Consider the following 18952-nt stretch of genomic DNA (forward strand, 5'->3'; position numbering starts at 1 on the left):
GAAGCCTGAAGGCCTTCACCTTGGGGTTGCCGGAAAATTCAAGTGGTGCCTCCACTAAAATCCTGCTTTACATATTACCCACAAGGATGCTAAGAAAGAGACGCCCAATTTTTGTGAAAGACACAGAAGGGTGCGTGGTTGATGAGTTTGTTGACACCCCAGCCTTTTGAGAGAGAGAGGCTGTGGTTGGTGTCATCGCACAAGTGGTTTCCATTTATGCGCCATGTTTTAAACATGTCTGTCATCGTCCCGTCACATCTCCGGCCAGAGTCCTGTCCGCCCCCCCCGGGCCCTGAATCCTGCTGGGTTGTCCAGGTTGTCTCCGCAAATGCAACCGCGCTCCCAGCGGGGACGCGCTGGCGTGTCTGCCCGGTGTACGTTTGCATCAGCGAGCTACCGGGGCGGACTCGGACCCGGGAATTTCCGATGCCCCGTTTCCCTTTGACGCGAGCTGGATGGGGAAGTGATGCTTTCGCCAGAAGCCACACGCTGGAGACATATCGAGATCGAGCTGTGGTGGATGAGTGTAATTCATCACTGCGACGCCAGATGTCAAACTGGAGTTTAAGTCGGTGAACGGACAAGCAGACGCTCAAATTATCCTGATTTTACTCACCGTGGATCTCTCCAAAGCGACTTTGCTTCACATCATTCACCGAACGAAGACTTCCTGCGTGGCCGTGGCGCCCGCGTTTGCCTGTTGTTTTCCACTGTGTCAAGCAGCTGTTAACAGTGAGGCTAGCTTCCTGACCGCAGCCAGATCAGAGGAGCTAGCGCCATTAAAGAGATAGCAGCACATGCTGACCCGAGTGATACCGGAGAGAGGGGGGGGGGGGCGGCCCAACCCGCTTGTCTGTTATCGCCGGCTCCGCGTTCCACGGGCTCCCAGGGGGGGGGAAGCGATGAGACTGAAGGAAGAATTCACCTTCCTCCTCAACAGACCTTCCCCTCCTCCTTCCCCCCCTGCCCCATCTTGCCTAGCACTCCTCAGCAGTCCCCCCCCCCACACGCCCCAAACATTTTTAATTATATCTTCTCCCAAGTACTGCGGCTCAGTAACCAAGGAGCTGACATTGATGCATGTGCTGATAAATCCGCAAACACTGGAAACAAGATTAACAAAGATTTTGAGGAAAGGGTGACAGCTAATTTCTCGCAATGGTCGGCGTCTCATTCAAGAGTGATGTTTTTGATAGAGCGAGCCACGCCTGAGAATTCGAGCGCCACAACGGGGAGGAGGGGGCCGCGAACACAGCACAAGGAGTTCCGCGGCATTTGCACTTTTTAAATTGTTTGTTTTTTCTCTCCGGTCGTCCGTCGGAGCATTTCGGCTTTTGTTTGCATCTTGCTGCTCATGCATGTGACATACTCCCACTGTCACATGCATGAACCTGTCATCAGACCCACAATCCTTCAGGATGTTTGTGTACCAGTCTAATCAGTGTGATCTAATCAGCAGTGTGTTTTGTGGAGTCTGTAACATGCCCACTCCAGGCCCGTGGTCCTGTCTCTGAACTGGCTCTCGACCCACTGAGACACTGATACACACTTTTCTGAGAGAGCTATCACTCTGCCTCATCACACACACACACACACCGAATGAGATAACAATCATACTTCCACAGCTGATTCCCTATTTTCGCACCGAGGAAGCCACACCATCCTACCTCCTCCATTTCGGCTTCTCCTCTCTGCAGCCGCTCTCAGGTCCGTACAGTAGAAACATCTCGCACGTATCTTTTGTTCTTATTTCATGTCCTTCCTTTTTTTTCCTCCTCCCTCTTTTCCACCTCTTTATGTGATGTTTCCCTCCTCAGAATTGCCTCCCCTGTCTGTAGGCAGCTGACAGCTTCTTTCACTTTTCTTTGTCAATATCTCTCTTTCTCTCTCTCTCTGGATCTCTAACTCTCTTTTCCACCCCCCCCCCCTTCCCCTTCTCCATCTGCTTTCGCTTTTGTTTGCCTGGCCCCTCTCCCATCCCAACTTGATAATGAGGAATGCGGTGTGACCCTGACCTCCATCGGCCCTGCGACCACCTCCGACCCCTCCAGGTGACCCCCGGTCCCTGTTTTGACAGCTTGATTAATTACAGAATGTTATGATTTATGAGAAAAGCAGTATGTAAAAATAATAGACAACAGGTGGCCTTTAAAAAAAAAAGCGGTCGATTTGAAAGGGTTTCTAGTGAGGGTTGTGGCGGAGGTGGGGCTGGGGGGGGGGGGTTACAGCCGCTTTCCGTGGTAAATTGCTTTCAACCGTTTTTGAAGGCTACATTGGCTTGATAGGAAAATGTCTGTTGCTCCACGCATGGCTTCCTGAGCCGCCACAGCATGACGTTCTCCATGTGTGTTTGTCCGTACGGAGAGAGGATGAAGAGGATTCCAACATACATGCGTAGCCCCATGTGTGTGTGTGCCGTGATGCATAAACCCGCCGTGTGGTAATGACACTATGGAAAACGCGCACGGATACGCCGTGTTCTCCGACACCTCTTTTCTAGGTTACATCCTGTGAAAATAAGCAGAATAAAATGGCAGGACCGAGCGCCCGTAGTGTTTACCCTTCACGCTTCAAACACAGCCTGTGATTGGCTGCGGTGACCCCCCTCCCAACTCGCGGACCTATGGCGCGGCTCCACTTAGACGGGTTAGATTCTTGGACTCTCGGAGCGCGCCTGTGTAATTGCGGTTGTCTGTCTTTTGCGGCGATACTGCGGCTGTCAGATTTACGGCCGCTTGCATGATAGTAGCCTGTTACACACTCTGTGTAGAAATACCACAGCTGGTCCAAATGAATATTTTACACGCATAAAAGAACAGATTCCACCTCCTTTGAGATGACATTTAAACACACACACACACACTTTGCATAGCAACAGTCGCCGCTGTCGACAGGACCACCGGTTCTCTCTGCTGCTCTCCCCACTAGGTCACAATAACAGGGCAGGGGTGAAGGGATTCCTCTTTGACCTTTAACCCGTGAAGGTCATAGTTGGCCTGTGATGTTCAGGAAGATTAATACCTTGGGTGCAACAGCTCGGTGTCATTATTCACCAATCCGGTGCCGTTTACTGGCGGATGATCCCGCCTTCATGTCAGGAAATGAACGCGATTGATCTAAATGTAATGCCAACGGATCTGAACATCCGCTTTACTCGTGGGTTATTTGACCTTATCGGCACATGCATATGCATGCATACATGTGTTTGCGTGTCTACGGTGTTTAGACGTGTCCTACCGTTGACCCCGGCCGGCTTGAGTCTGCACATATGGCCGGGCTGCTTGTACCCACTGTGTGTGTGTGTGTGTTCATGTGTGTTAACGCACTAACTACCTGTCCAGATGGTGAAGTGGGATCATTCATCGGCGGCGATGCTCCGTAAGACCTTTTAGCTTCATTGACTGTGGGATATTTTACCGTCAGATTCCTTATTTAGTATAAATAATAAGAAATGAGCTTTAGAAGAGGCGATTTCATTTCTGTACACTCATCATCGATAGAATCGTAATTTTTAGCGCCGTACTTATTCCTCGTCGCGCCCCCATTGTGCTCGGCGCTCCTTTTTCCACCTTCCTCGCCCAGCCCGACGGTGGCCTTCCTGACACCGCTCCTGGGATGCCTCCACTCATCCTAGCTTAGCTCTTTTTTGTGGTGTCTCCTCCTCCTCCTCCTCCTCTGTTCACCTCTCTCCCTGATTTATACATTAAATAGTTAGGCAGGAGGGCAGGGCGGCACCCATCATTCCATGATCTATATCTCTCTGTGCCCTCATTAAAAATACATGTGTATGCTTAGGGGAGACAATATGGAATATATAAATCAAAATGCTAACGGCGTCAGAATGGGTTTCCTGTATTTATTTCCCCAAAGCTTTCCCTCTGTGGGCTGCCGACTCTTCCTGCTTACTGTATTTCCTTCGCCGTGTGAGCGCGGTGATATTAAAGCCTACTGGAAGTATCATTCTTTTGTCGTGCTTAACTGATTTGATGATCTTTGCCAGCAACCCTTCTGGCTGAGAGATTACTTTTAGTATTATTAAGTTTGTTAAAGATTGAATTTAAATGGCTAAACATTAAAACATACATTTATATATGTTTAATTTGGATCCCTCTCATTGACCGCGGGGCTGATCGCCGGAGAGACGGCTCTGACATATCAGCGTAAACTTTGTGACACACACACACACACACACACACACACACAAAGACAAATGACTTGTGTAACATTTGCTTGTGCAATCGATAGCTCTGACAATTTCCACCTGGACGGTGATTAATGATTCATCCGCCCCCCAATCTAACGACCCCCACCCCCCAACCCTGCTCCTCCCTCTGCGTGCATCACGCTGCGATCGGATGAAGCAGCCCCTGAACATGAATACCAACCGGAACACAGCGATATCGGTAAATAATCGTCACTTAAACCAGCTTTGGCGGGTATTTCATGTTATTTTATTTATTTTTTGAGCATCTATCCTGTCATTAAGGTGCTGAAAATAGACGGATCTGGAGGAGCGAGACGGGAAGGGAAAGAAAAGAAAAGGAAAGAGAAACGGAAAGAAAGAAATGTAAATGTGAGCATGAAAAGAAGCTGAGGCATCAGGGATCAGAAGCTGTGCTATTCTCTTCGCTTCCTCCACCCCACTGCTCCACTTTGAACTCGTCTATAAATATTCAACTCCGGGTATAAACAATATCCAAAATGAGCCCAGACAATTCATGCCAAGGTTAAAAATGCCTCTGCTTATTACAGTCGCAGCTACTTGACAATCGCTCGTAAAGGTTAGCATCTTATTCTGACCTGAAGTATTTGGGCTCATTAAGATCAAGAAAAATGAACAATCATTACCACAGAGGTTTATTTGCTTGGATCAAATTAGGCTACGACTACATTAGCGGAGTGCAAACGCCAACAGTTCTTTTGAACTTGAAGGGAAAAGTCGAATCAGGAGCTTAATTAAATGTTGACTCTTTAATAGAGCAGGAAACGCTTGCAGTGGGTGATTTGTTTTAAAGTGAACTCGGAGGACAGATGGGGAGATGAAGCTCATTTTTGCTACGCAAACACAACAAGGATGTGGATGGAATCAAAAAGAGCAAGTTGAGCGCTTGCATCTCGTTTCTTCCGCTTTACGCAACTTAATTCTCTGTGTCTTTGTTATTTCCGTCATCAAACTTTACATTTTATTGTCGCATGGCAATATTTAGCAACATCGCGGGAGCGTGGGCTCGGCCTCCTGGGTATTCCTGGTGATCAAGAGGATGATTGATTTTTTTGCGCCGACAGCCTGATGACAGTGCCGTCAAAACCCTAAGATCCACACGTCTCCGTCGCCCCGGTGTACAGTAACCGCTCGTCCCACCCTTCTTCTCGCCGTGGGTACGGGGAGGCGTCACAGTCTGGTGCTGTGTCGAAATGAGAAAGGGGGCACCGTGACTTGATCTGACATCGCTGTGCGATCTGTGTGGTATCTCAGCCTCCGGGAGAGGGGGAGTGAGAAAAGAGAGAGAGAAAAGATGGGGATCGTATGGATAAAGGGGCCCCGCGTGGGGGGGGGGGGGGGGGGGGGGGAAATAAAAGCTCATGTTGAGCTGGAGACAGGCAAGGTCACGGAGAGCAGGGTGGCCCTGACAGGTTATTACAGCGTTTACCTCCTTCTTACCTCGGAACCCTCTGAGTCGTCCTCTCTCCTGATTCTCACTTGTATTTGACGGTTTCTTTCGTATTTCAGCCGCTAACCCCCTCTCAATTATTCCCTTCTCTTTCCCGGTCGGCCATTGTTGCCTCGTTCGGTTTTCAAACCCAACTGTAGCCTTGAGACGTCCCTCCCCTTCTCCTTTTTTATTGGCCGAGCTGTGCCGGGCGACCCCTTCTCCCCCCCCCCCCTTGCCAGTCAAGCCTCGACAGCGAATCGGCAGCCGAGCGTTGCCGAGAATCAGGAAACGGAGCGAAGCTCGCTCAGGAAAAAGGCAACGCCATTGGCTCTGATCCCGACAGCCCCTGAGAGAAGAATGAATAAATAAAATACTCTTCCTGTGATAAAATGTCACTTCCAGAGGGTCTTCTAATTCTTCAAACTTAAGCTCTGTGCCTACACAGGTGCACAAATACGCCGGAATACAACAGCAAGAGAGCATTTGCATGCAGCTATTCAGCGGCCGGCGCAGATAAAACCTCAAATGTACACGAACACACTGTTCACTTCCCTCACCGCGTGCACCCGCGACCTCTATCAGCCACGCTTTGTACCTGTCAAGTGCTGTCCTTTTCCCTGTGCCCGAAGCCCTGCTCACGACATGAGAGCTCTCACATCAAAGCTTCGCCGATGAAACAGCCTCTCAGTCTGGCCGCCTCGCTCTCCCACTCCGCCGTATTAGACACATTTCATTTCATTACAATGCCTCTGGAAAGCGTGGAGGTGCTGCTGTCTTTAAGGGACATCTTATTTACTCTCCCTCACACTTGTATACTCGTCCACATGGGGGTGGGGACAGACAAACACGCCGTCTGCTTCCTTTTCAAGTAACGGGACTGGACGGGGGGAATAATGGTCCGTTTCTAGAGCGTCTAATTTTGCTGTGAGGAGTCAACCAAAGCGTGTTGACAATGAATTACGCTTGTATGATAATTTTATAGTAATTGTTCTTTTCAAGCTTCATATATTTTTTATTTTCAGGATAGCAAGGTGCATTAAATGAAAGAGTTTTGCCGATGGGGAGAACGGGCGGTGGCGAATGAAGGGCTTCATCACGGTGATGATGCAAGCCCTGGTCTCCGTAGCAGCGGCACCCTTTGTTGTGCTATCTGCTGCGGGACAGCCCGACAAAGGAGTGCTAAGCAGCATCCAGAGCCGGGTGACGGGGGGTCGGGGGCCGACCCTCTTGACCGCTGGCCCCCGGGGCAGGGGCTCAGTGTGGCGGTGCCACAGGGGCACCTACAGGGCATGGGAAGAGACTTAGCCTGCACAGCGCAACAGAAAGACAACACTGACCCAACGCGACCAGACCGTGTGTGTGTGTGTGTGTGTGTGTGATTGTAGGACAAAACAAAGTGACCCAATGTTAGAAACGTGTGAGCTAGAGATTTAGTGACATAAAAAGCGGGGTGACCCAAGGTTTGCGCTGTGCGTTTGTGTAAGATTCACACTTTGACAGCGCGTCACAACACAAAGATCCCATTTAGCAGGTGTGTCCAGTGTGTGTGTGTGAGCTGGACACACACACACACACACCGAAGGACATCACTCTCTAGAAGGATGTATGGAGAGATTTGGAGACTTAAAGACGATAAAACTTTAGCTCTATGGGAGAAATTCTGTGGGATTTGAGGAAACACTTAACTCTTTAATTTGAATATTATTTTTCCTCTAACACTTTTAATTACGTTGCAGACGATTCCACTAGCAATGTGTCCTCTTGTAAAATTACCATGTTTGAATTCAAGTTATTTATTTTAAATATTAAGAAACCTACCCCCCCCCCCCCCCCCCCCTTGGAGTCGTACATTGGGGTTGATGGAGAGAAGAATTGAATTGAAGAGGAAGTGTCTGGGCAGGGAGAGCGTGTTGTCCTGACACCGACACAGACCTCTCAGTGTTCAAATAAATGATGGTTTCCGACATAGAGGTGAACTTGGCGGCCCCCGCTCCTCCAGACTTAGTATGCCGGGGGACACTGGTCGCCTTTACAGCGATGTCCTTCTGGGTGACTGGACAGCTGAAAGGGTTAGCTCCGTTAGCCCGGTTAGCCTCTCCGACGGGCCATAAGCCACTCAGAGTAAGGACGGGGGCCACTCGAGGTTGCTTAAGGCCAGGACGGGTTACGAACCACTAAGGGTTGGGGGACAGGAAGGGTTATCCCGAGAACACGCAGATCAGCGTCGCTAAACCGCTAACTCCTGTCCTCCTGTCCTGAACCGGGATTTTAGGAAAAGAAACACAAATCTTTTTTTTATTCTGTTCTCCTGCTGATATTAAATTAACACAACGTGCTTTTTTCCACTCATTATTATAATTTTTTTTGTCAATACAAACATTTTATTCATCAATATCCCATTAAACACATTATTGATTTTTTTTATGTCTTGCTGGGGCCGCTGCCACTGGCTGCACTGGTCTCGTCAGTTATTTTATCAGGCTGCCACCAGTGGGCAGTGGCACAAAGCTGGTGTCTCCTTCCTCCTCCATCCATCTTTCTGTTATTTCATCATCTCTAAATCTCTCATCGCTTCCTCCTTGCCGTCTCTTTTTTTTTTTTTTTTTTGCACTTGCTTGTGCAAATATCAAAGCGACATCTGCGTGGGGAGGGGGGGGGGGGGGTGGGGGGGTGACGGACCCCACTCAGGTCTATGAACGCATCCATAAAGCGTTTCTTAGGTTAAACATCTTCAATTGCACGTATGTGTCTGACATGATGGATCCGTCCACCGGAGGAAGGCGTGCAGAGAGAGTCGGACTCATTTTGAAAATCTGAATAAGCGAGAAAGTGTCATTTTGCTGTTGTCAACACACGGCAGGTGCTAAAGGAAAGGGGTGTGTGGCAGGTTGGACGGGCACAGGAGGGACACACTCATGCGAGCGCGTTGTGTTAACACTTATTACGGGAAAAGGAGACACGCCGCCTCAAGAAGACAGTTTGAGTGTGATGGCGTTTTGCAGAGCAAGCTGAGCGCCGCCGCCTCTCACATCTCCTGTAGGTCCTTTTGACTTTCCTTCTCCTCAGTGTGCGTCTTTCATGTGTGTGCGTTATATGCATATATGGGTTTTGGTGTGCATGCATACTCACAATGGGGGGTGTGGTCGTGTGCAAAAAGCACAACCAAAATGAAACAGGAATCCTTCCATTTCCTGCTTTCGTCTTTTTGAGTGCTTAAGGTAATAAACACATTTAATTAAAATGGGCCCCAAGTTTAAGAAATGACTAAAGGCTATGAGAAAACATCCTTCCCTCCACTATATACAGTGACCCCCCCCCCCCTTCCTGTGTCATTCTTCCATCGTGAAATGTTTTTTAAAGCCGCGTCCCGATGCCGCTTCCAATTATTCAGAAGTCGTTATGTAAAATTATCAGCTTTTTTTTAAAAGCAGCTTTTTGAGGTTTTAAATCACACACACACAAACGCAGGGACACCAGGTACGTCTGCAGTCGCTGCCCACCTCTTCCGTTGAGTGATGGCGGGATCGATTGGGTTTGGTATTAAGTGACATGTGGCCTTTGGAGTCAGTAAATGTTGCTCACTGACTGAAACCACCAGCGCTGAATTCCAATCCCCCAGTTACTCCTCAGATTTATCCCTGCAGTCGCACTCCCCTCCTGTCTCTTTCCTGCCTTTCTCTCTGCTTTTGCATCTCATCTCTTTTTTTTGGTCCTTTCATTATTTTCCTTCCATGATCTTTCTGGACCGTCGGGATCCGTGACCACATCCAATTTCCCGAGATTTATTTTGTCAGAGATTATCTGGTTGTTGTTCCAGCGTCTTTCCCGAGTCGGTCTTGTGTTAATTTAGTGGATATCTGGAAGTAAAGAGCAAAACAAACATGAATAAAAAATTAAAAATACTGTATATGTTGAATGATATTCAATAAGGCATTTTTAAAAGAAGTAAAAATAATCTACAAACATCTTAAAAGGAAAAAAGAACCTCAGCGTTTTTGTTTTTTTTCTGGACACACACCTTTAAAAAATATATATATATATTCTAAAGCACTTTATGATAACAAATATTTTTTTTTATTGTGCTGTGTAGTCAAATCAGTGAATAATGAATATCTCAAATGGTTAAATGCTCATTATGACCGTTATGTGATGCTGATAAACACACGTGTGCTTCAGGAAGGCTATGGCGTGATGGTGCTGAACCCCAACGAGAACTACCGAGAGGTGGAGAAGCCGGCCAAGTCGTCTCCTCTTCCCTCTCCTGCCGAGCCCTCGGAGGAACCCGCCGAAAAGAGGGAACGCAAAGATGATAAGGAGGGTAAAAAGAAGAGAGAATTTTACGAGAAGTACCGCAACCCACAGAAAGAGACGGAGACCGAACGGATCCCCATACGGGTAAGTCGGAGTGGGAGGGAGGACGGAACAAAGGGATGGAGGGAGGGAGGAGACACGGAGAAGGAAGATAGAGCGAGGGACGTGTAGATTCTCATCGAAAGCATGACGAGGGAGGTGGACAGGGTGACGGTTTGAGGTCGGAGGCGGCGGTGAGAGGCCGGGCGTAGGTGAGAAAATGGGGAGTGAAGAAGTCAGCCATGTTTGGAAGATACAAAAGAGGCGAGATGGTGCAGAAAGGGGGGAGGAGAAGGAAGGAAGGTGGGAGGCAGCTAGCCGAGGATGCTAGGGAAGGAAACGTTAGGTAACAAGGGATGCAGGGAGGATGGGAGGCAGAGGGAGAAAGAGAGGCTCTTGTGTGGTCAGCCTGTGTGTGAAGAGGTTGGCCGGGCTCCAGTCGCCTCTCAGTGAGCGAGTGTTAACCACATGGCTACCTCCCTCTCCCTCTCCCTCTCCCTCTCTCACTCTCTTTCTCTCTCAGACGGTGGGCTGGTCAGCGCGGCTCTGGCCCTTCACTCTTTATTGACCGCTGGGATTATTATCTGTCTAACACACACTCTGCAAACACACAGCAACATTCTTATCATACTGCACTGACTCTGTCGCGCGCACACACACACACACACACACGCACACCACGCTTGAGGCACCTAGCTTAACCACCTTGTGGTTAAACAAAGGACACTCTTTTTTGCATATGTTTAATTTCGTTCTGAAAACAAACACAACTAACGTGAGCAGAAATCAAACTCCACGATGCCTCATTTTCACCCACAACAACAACATTCATTTTTGTTATTTTATAAAAGCTCCTATTTACTAATGTTTTTTTAAGATGAAGGCTGCAGGGATTTTAAGCCCTCATCTACTGTCTTCATTTTATTTGGCCAGTGGTGTCAGATCACGCAGGACTTCGCATGCAGCTTATTTCACACTATTTGACGTGAGGCCCGTGTTGTAAGTCGTGTAATTACTTAATGTAATGTCATTGTAATTGTGCACAATGCATGCTGGGTAGGTGCCGCTCAGATTAACAGCCTTTGCTATGTCAAAACTCCAAGAGATGGAAGTCGGGGCTGTCGAGATAAGTAAATCAAGCTCACCGGAGCCGTGTCGTGTGTAGGGATGTGTAGGCGGGGTACTGACAATCAACTATTCACTGTTTTAAAACTTAGAGACGTATAGAAGGATAACAAAACATTATCCTCATTAGCCGTAAAAAGTAGGGGCCATGTAGACGGTTTAGATTTTCCAGTCAGACTCACTTGTCCTCGGATGAAGAGATGGAGAGACTCAGGATAAAGATTAATGAGCGAGAGCGGCGGTGCCCCTTGAATTCTGACCTTTGACCCAGAAGTCAGCAGGACGGTAGTACATATGACCTCACCTCTATCGTCCACGCCTCCTCCTGCACGGCTTTGCTCTCTGCCTCTGTCGGCCTCGGACGCACACACACACACACAAAGATGCAAAGGCGCACACATACCAGGAGACAAAAGCTTAAAGGAGGTGGAAATGGAACTAAGGTTTTGACGTGTGTATATGTGTGCGTGTAGGTGTGTGTGTGGGTGTGTGTGTGTGTGTCTCACCTCTGTGTGTCGGGGTGGGTGGTGAATCAAATCAAACCTCTTTAACAGAACTGTTTTTTTTAACGCCGTTCCACAGGCACTCACATGCACACGCAAACCTTTTTATTCACTACACCTCACACTCTAACTCCCACTGAGCTGTCGGACCACCTGCACACATCCATTCACACGCGCGCACACACCCACACACGCACACACACACACACCACACACATCTTCTACTCATAATGTCATGAAATCAAACTTTTCTTCCGAGAGAAAAATCAAATCCTTTATTTTTTGGGGGCGAGATTCGCAAAATCGCATTGTGCATTTCTTTTTTCCTACAACACGACTCACAAAGACAGACACACACACACATTTATATACACACACCAGGCCCCTGATAGAGTTGAGTTGATTATTACGCTTCCTTACACACATTAATAAGCTCTTAACTGCTTTTAGGAATCTCACTTTTTAGCCCTGGGTTCATAGTGTGCAACCTCTCAACCTTATCTAATCCCTCTCCTCTCCTCCAGATCACACACCACCGGGTTATGTTTAGGGGAGGGGGGAGGGATGGAACGATATAGAAAGTCTGATGGGGCGGGGGGAGGATGCTGATGAGGATAGTTGATGGAGGGGAGGGGGGGGATGCTCTCTTAGCACTTTGCCATATAGAAGTTTGGGAGTTCACTTTACTTTGAATTTTAGCACTAATCCAGTTAGCTATTTTCTGTCAGCCAAGCGGAGGAATGGCAGGAACAAAAGGCACATTCATGGGCTTAAGAAGCTTCCAAAGAGTTCACCCAAGGCTGGTTGGCTGGGATTAGGCCGGCCGGCCCTGGAAAGAAGAAGGGAAAAAAAGAGCAAAGGGGACAAAACACAGAGCTACGCCTTTTTGAGCACCACTTATATTTTTATAAATGATTTGGAATACTTTCCTCCCCTTCTCTCTTTTTTATTTTCATGCTTTACCTTGAGTAAATGTCAGAGGAGGAGGAGGAGGAGGTCTGACAGTGTAGATGTGGATGCCTTGCGTTAGTTCTTCTTCACTCCATTCAACAGAAATAAGAGCATGTTTGATTTCTATTGCGCGACGATGGCGGAAACATGTTGTGGCGTCACTCCAGAAGTGTTTCCACCGAAGCTGCTGTTTCATGCCCTTGATTTAGAGCGTTGCCTCCGTCTTCGGTGCTAACGCGGGACTCTCCGGAGCAACACGGTCTCTGGATTTTGTTGTGTCAGAGAGGGGGGGGGGGGGGCTTGATCTATCACACAGTGTCTCCTGATTGAAGGAGCATCCGTTAGTTAGGCCTTGCCTCTCTCTTGGACCCATTATTCCCAGCTGCAGTCGCCCAGATTCTTGTCTGTTGAGCAGATGATGTCCTGTTTCCTCGTGTTCACACGGATGCAAACATTAAGACACGCCGCTAATTGCATTCGACGCGGAGCTACGGTGTTTCTCACCGGGGCTGTTTTTTTGTTCTTTGTCACCTTCACCCCGTTGCCCCAATCTGTGGATGGCGAGCAAGTATACAGACGGGGTTTATTTGACCTTTGACCCGCTGTCGTGCCAGGAAGTAAAGCTCGGCATGTCCAAGGACAGGTAGGGACTTGATTAACCTCTGAACCTGGTCAGAGAGAGGTCAACGGACGAGGCTAGAGGGCGGGCTCACCTGCTCGCTGCAGGGAGCAGATTGGCTCGTTGCCGCCTTTGTCTTGTGCGAGGGTGGTTACGAGTGTAAAAATGTTTTAAACCCGATCTATTTCCATGTTTAAATCCAACGTGTTTTAACTTCAGCGATTTCTTTTTTTTGAATTGATGAAGTTTTTAAGAGGAGCGAGCGCGTTTGGTGTTGTACTCGTTTCCCCGGCTGGCACACAACGTCTGCGCGTGTTTGTGTGTTTGCTCACGGCAGAACCAGTGCGAGCTGGTCTCAGATCCCTGCTCCCAATCTTCTAGTCAGGTCAACCATCAAACACATCCATCCTGCCCTCCCTCACACCTCCCCTCCACCCGAGCTCCCTCTCTCGCTGCACACGACCCTGTTGTGGATACAGGCTGACCCAAATAAAGACGTTGAGAACCACACACACACACACACACACAAGCAGCACCTCAGGGTCATCCGGGAACAAACACAGCCTTGTCTGCCTGCCCGCTCTCCTTTGCCTTGTGTCAATTAATGGCTCGCAGTAATTTCACCTGACAATCCGGGCGGCAGCGCGAGGCGAGTGGCGATGTCACAGCGATGACCTTTCTGGCCCGCAGCCGCTCTTTTCTAATAAAGAATCTCACAAATCCGCGGCAACTTCCTTTGTACTTTGTTAATGAGTTATTGATTTGAAACAATGCCCTGGCAAATATTGTCAGAGCAGGCTGACCCCTCCAAGGTCACGCTATTTTATTGTATACAGTCTGAGTGCTCTAATCTGCACATGGGATGACATGAACGTCAGACTCTCTCTCCGCCTCGCTCGCTCAATTCCTCTCTCCTTATATGGTGCATCCCTCCATTCACATGTACATTTCTCCATCTCTCTCTCATGCACACACACACACACACAGTTCCCCCCCTCTTGTTATTCTTGCACACGTTTTTCACCTCGTTCTCCCTTTTTTTCCGTCTCTTTCTCACATCATTATATTCCCAGCTCTCCATAGGTACTATACCTGCTAATTACCCACAATGCCACAGTCATTATTTTCCCATCTCTCCTGCTAATTTGCGCCATACCCCCCCCCCCCCCCCCCAACACACACTCGAGCAGAGCCATCAACTGCCAGACAGCTTCTAGCTAACTTCAGCTCTCTGCTTGCCTCTGAAAGCGAGCGAAGGAAGGAGGACAGGAGGGAAAGAAGGAGAGGAAAAAGCGAGCGAAGGAGTAAATGTCCCAGCCGTTGATTAGGATGCAATTTGAAACAGGTGTCGTCGAGGTCCACGTTTTAAATTATGTGCAAAGACGCAAACTCAATCACGCACAGTCGAGCTCTGTTAACTCTCTGAAGCCAAACATCATTATCTACATTGCTTATTTAATATTTAATCATTAGGCCATATAAAACATCTTGTTTCGTGCTGATCGGGACATAAAATAAATATAATGACTCGTTGCTGCAGGTGGTGAGATGAAGATCAGTCCACCCATCAGAGTCTGCCGTCAGTGGGAGAAAGCTCCTGTGGAATTTGGTTCTACCTCTTTGTCAGAGTCCAGAATTCCTGGAGAACATTGAATAAAGTTACGTGAATTATTTTGCCCTTGAACAATGAAGCCGATCCGAAACCCAATGAGGCTGTTAGAGGATTCCGTTACGCCATGTATGAACTGGAATGGCTGTCCACCGGATTCCCTCTGCTCCACATCCTTCAAAAATCTCCCAATTCCAGCATCTTCAGAAGTTTTCTGAAGTCCTGTATGGTTTGGATGGCCGAGGATGAGGATGAGGATGAGGAGAGGCGGGGGAGGTTGGAGTGCTTGTTTGTCAGAGTGCCTTGATGTTGGGAGATTCATCATTTCCTGTGTTGGTCAGACGCTGAGTTTGTGTTGGCGTTGGAGATGTTATTCTGTCTGCACTGTGCTCCTCTGCTCTCCTCTGCTCTCCTCTGCTCTCCTCTGCTCTCCTCTGCTCTCCTCCGCTCTCCTCTGCTCCCCCTTCTTCCTCTGCTCCTCATTACAATGAATTAACTCTGGGCAAGCGTTGCAAGGGACAACTTCTGTGTTTCATGGAAATTTGTGCAGATGTTTTATTGTACAGTAAGAGGAAGAGCTAGATTAAACATTCTTGGAACTGAAAATGGAAGGCAAACATTGAACATGAGAGCAACAGTCGTGCACAACGTTGTGTAGATGATGGATAAGAAAATTAGTGATGACTTAAGTCATAATACGCAACCAGCGAGGATTAGGAAGCAGGAATTTGGCCAATTTTTTTGCAATGATTTTACTACATATTTCTTCTAATCCAGGCGAAACTATCTGTGTGTGTGTGTGTGTGTGTGTTAGACACAAACAGATGTAGTGTATACCTCTTTATATACTGGATGCTCCTCGTCTCTGCATTTTTGTCTTTGACAATAGTTAGCTGTCAGCATTAGAGACTGTCTGGCTTTGAGACTTATATTCTCTGGAGGGGACAATATGGATCTCTATATATTCAGTAAACACACACACACACACACACACACAACATCCCTTGACAGCCGTGGCTGAAGGATGCTGGCAACAGGTGTGCAGTTGGGATGCGATTCTCCACGAGGGCTGGTGACAGGAAGCTGGTCTCGCAGGGCGGCTCGCTCCACTGCTGCTAATTAACCTCAGGAAATAATTACAACTATATGCAAATGCTGCTTAGATAATTCAGCACACCGCCATGCCAGGTAGTCAGTCACTCTGACGCCCGTCGCTGCGGACGTTGGCAGAGATTGTGTGTTTTTGTGAGGGTGAAGGAGTCGGGGGCACTCGGGGACTCGTCCGACTCCACGGAGACGTCAGCCAGGCAGCGGTTCTTAAAATCACGGCAGTACGGATGAAGCAAGTGCTACATTCGAACGCGTAAAGGCGCTGCGTGTCACAGTCATGATCGCTCGAGGGTGGATGGAAGAGGTTGATGGAACAGGAAATGGAGGAGTGAATGGACCTGGAGGAGGAGAAATCTGATTGAGGAGGAGGGGGGGGGTGTGATGGACGGAGGCGGGCCGACGAAACAGGCGCAACGGATGTGCGTAAAGGACACACACACACACCCCACCACGCGCTAAAAGCCGAGCCGTAAACAAAAACACTCTGACAGGTTAATTTACCTCTAGACAAACAGAGCAACCAAAACGCACATCAGTGAATCATCAGATAGCACCAGCACTCCCCATCCCCAACACACACACACACACACACACACAAACCTGCATTCATTTCCTTGAAATTCAAGTTTAAGCGGTATTTTCTGGAACGTCTTAGACGCCCTCATTATCACCTTGAAGATAACAAACTTTGTAATTGTTGTCTTTCTGTGATAAAATGCAAACACATTTATAAACGCTAACAGGGAACAGGGAAGACACTTCCTCAGACGAGACTCTCTGCAGAGCAGGCCTCCGCTCATGAGAAGGTCGGTGGTTCAACCCCCCGGCACCCTTCAGTCGCCATCAAAGTATCCTCGAGTGAGATCTTTCTCCAGAGTTTACATGACCTGAGAAGGACTCCATGTGAGAAACAAAGAACCGGCGCCATGACTTCCAGAGTGACTGGATCGCCGGTTGGCCTCGATGCCAGACTGCAGGCAGAGAAGGACTGTGAAAGTGAGGTTTATGGGGAAACCAGTGTAAATACGACATAGCCCAGTGCGTAGCACGGCCTCTTGTGCACGCTTGTTGTTGATTTCCGTTGTGAAGCAGACAGCATGATAGGAAATCAAAGTCCGGAATCGATGTCACAAGTTCATTAACGGATGGCCTTTTCTCGCCTGTACTTTAACTATTGTTCCTCCCAGCTCTGAATAAGTGCTTATATCTCTGCTTAATTAAACATGTCTTCTAGTCTGTGGTGTGTGTGTTCCTGCAGATGTGTGTGTTGCTGTGCATGCAGATGAGCCGGAGAAAAGCCTTTTGTGTGTTTTGTATGCACACATGTATATCTCCTCTCTAATTTTTTTTTTCCTTTGACCTTCCTCCGTGTCTTCCCATTATGCTTCCACTGGCGTATAGATAGATCATCGATTCAGCAAGAGGGTACAAATTAAGATTTAAACGTTACGTCACCCAGCCTATTGAGTTTTACATTTCGGGCATTTGCAATATGCAAGGCTTATTGATCTACTGAAGCGTGGCTGTTAATAGGAATCACCTCCGGCGGCCACCACGTTTAGTGTTTTTGCTGCTCTTTCATACCTCTGTTGTCAGGCTGGCTCCGGGGTGCAGCTGCTGTAGCATGTCTAAGAGCTTGATGACTCTATTGATGCTTTATTCTCATTGGCAGATGCGTGTTTGGCGATTGCATTGCACTGCAGCTTGACTTTCAAAGATTTCCATCCGTTCTTTGTCACGGATGTAACATCAGAGGTGCCTTTTTTTTTTTTTTGCATTGCAGGAAAACGCTTCCTCGGAGGAACACGTGCTGTACGTGTGGGACCACTTTGTGTCCAAAGCTGCAGCCAAGAATGTCTTCATCATGGCCCACAGCTACGGAGGCCTGTCTTTTGTTGAGCTGGTGAGTGTTTTGGTTTTCTGCTTGTCCTTCCTGCCTCCCACGAGCAGAAAGACACGCTGGCGCACACAAACAGAGAACTCCTGTCAGCGCGACCAGTCATTTATGTGTTCATTTTGAACAATCTGCACATTCACGCTCTTATTCTAAGGAGATCACATGAATATAATGCTGACACGTATCTCCCCAAAATCACATCGGTACGCAAATAAAAACAAACGTCAAAATAAAAAAAATAAAAAAGGTCCAAAACGGACATTCAAAGAAGAGCTGGCGCCGTTCACCTAAATGTAAAGGATGATTACCAAAACAAATAAATGCCATGTAGCATATTTATATATATATATATATGAAGACTAAACAATGGGATCCATGCTTCTCCACTTCAGCTACAGATCCAGAAGGGGAAGAGAGCAGGAGGAAGCAGAGGGCTGGATAAATAAATGTAGGAAGGGCAATGCAACAAGAGCGGTACTGTTAGAGCAGACCTGCTGCAGCGCATGCAGATCTCCCAGCGTAAGGAGAGACGGAGGATAGGTTGAAGGATGGTGGGAGGGAAGTGGATTTGAAGGAATTAATGGTGCACAGGGGAGGGTGAAAATCAAAGTTTGCCCAGCCTCTTGGCTTTATAACCGCACCCTTCAACTAAATTGGCCTACAGTGAGTCTTTGTGGGTTATATGAAGTCTTCGGAGGTCGAGGCTTTATTTTTCTACTCTTTGGTTCATCGTGATTTCCTAGCGTGCTTCGGCATCACGCATCAATCATTAATTCCTCGTCTGTTAGTCTGTTAATGACTCGTGTTTCCTAATAAAAATTCATTCTACAGATATCATCATGGAGAATTATTCATGCCGTGTCAGACCAGCCTTTATGAATCACGGCTGATGGTTGAGGAAGGTCATGTTTGTACCCGGGTAGCTTGTATCTTTCTGCTTTTTAATCTTCTCAAATGTATATACTGTTAAAATATGTCATACAAACGCAAGATCTATGTCTTTAACGTGATTTAAAAGGACTAAAACCTCACATTTTTGCACTAATAAATTGCAACTCGTAAAGGTTCAAGTTAGCCATGATGTTTGGAACATACATACAACACATAATATGTAGAGCATAAGATTTAGAGCAG

At 47.7% G+C, this 18952-nt stretch overlaps 1 protein-coding gene across 1 annotated transcript in view; it reads left to right on the forward strand.

Annotated features, from left to right (window-relative positions):
* arb2a (ARB2 cotranscriptional regulator A) overlaps positions 1-18952 on the forward strand; it is a 106027-nt gene that overhangs the window by 30573 nt on the left and 56502 nt on the right. Inside the window, exons 6-7 of the mRNA XM_068738686.1 lie at positions 9831-10049; positions 17705-17824. Coding sequence (XP_068594787.1) covers positions 9831-10049; positions 17705-17824 — 339 coding nt within the window. The remainder of the gene's footprint in view (positions 1-9830; positions 10050-17704; positions 17825-18952) is intronic.

This window comes from Brachionichthys hirsutus, chromosome 4 (genome assembly GCF_040956055.1).
Source record: "Brachionichthys hirsutus isolate HB-005 chromosome 4, CSIRO-AGI_Bhir_v1, whole genome shotgun sequence".
NCBI lineage: Eukaryota > Metazoa > Chordata > Actinopteri > Lophiiformes > Brachionichthyidae > Brachionichthys > Brachionichthys hirsutus.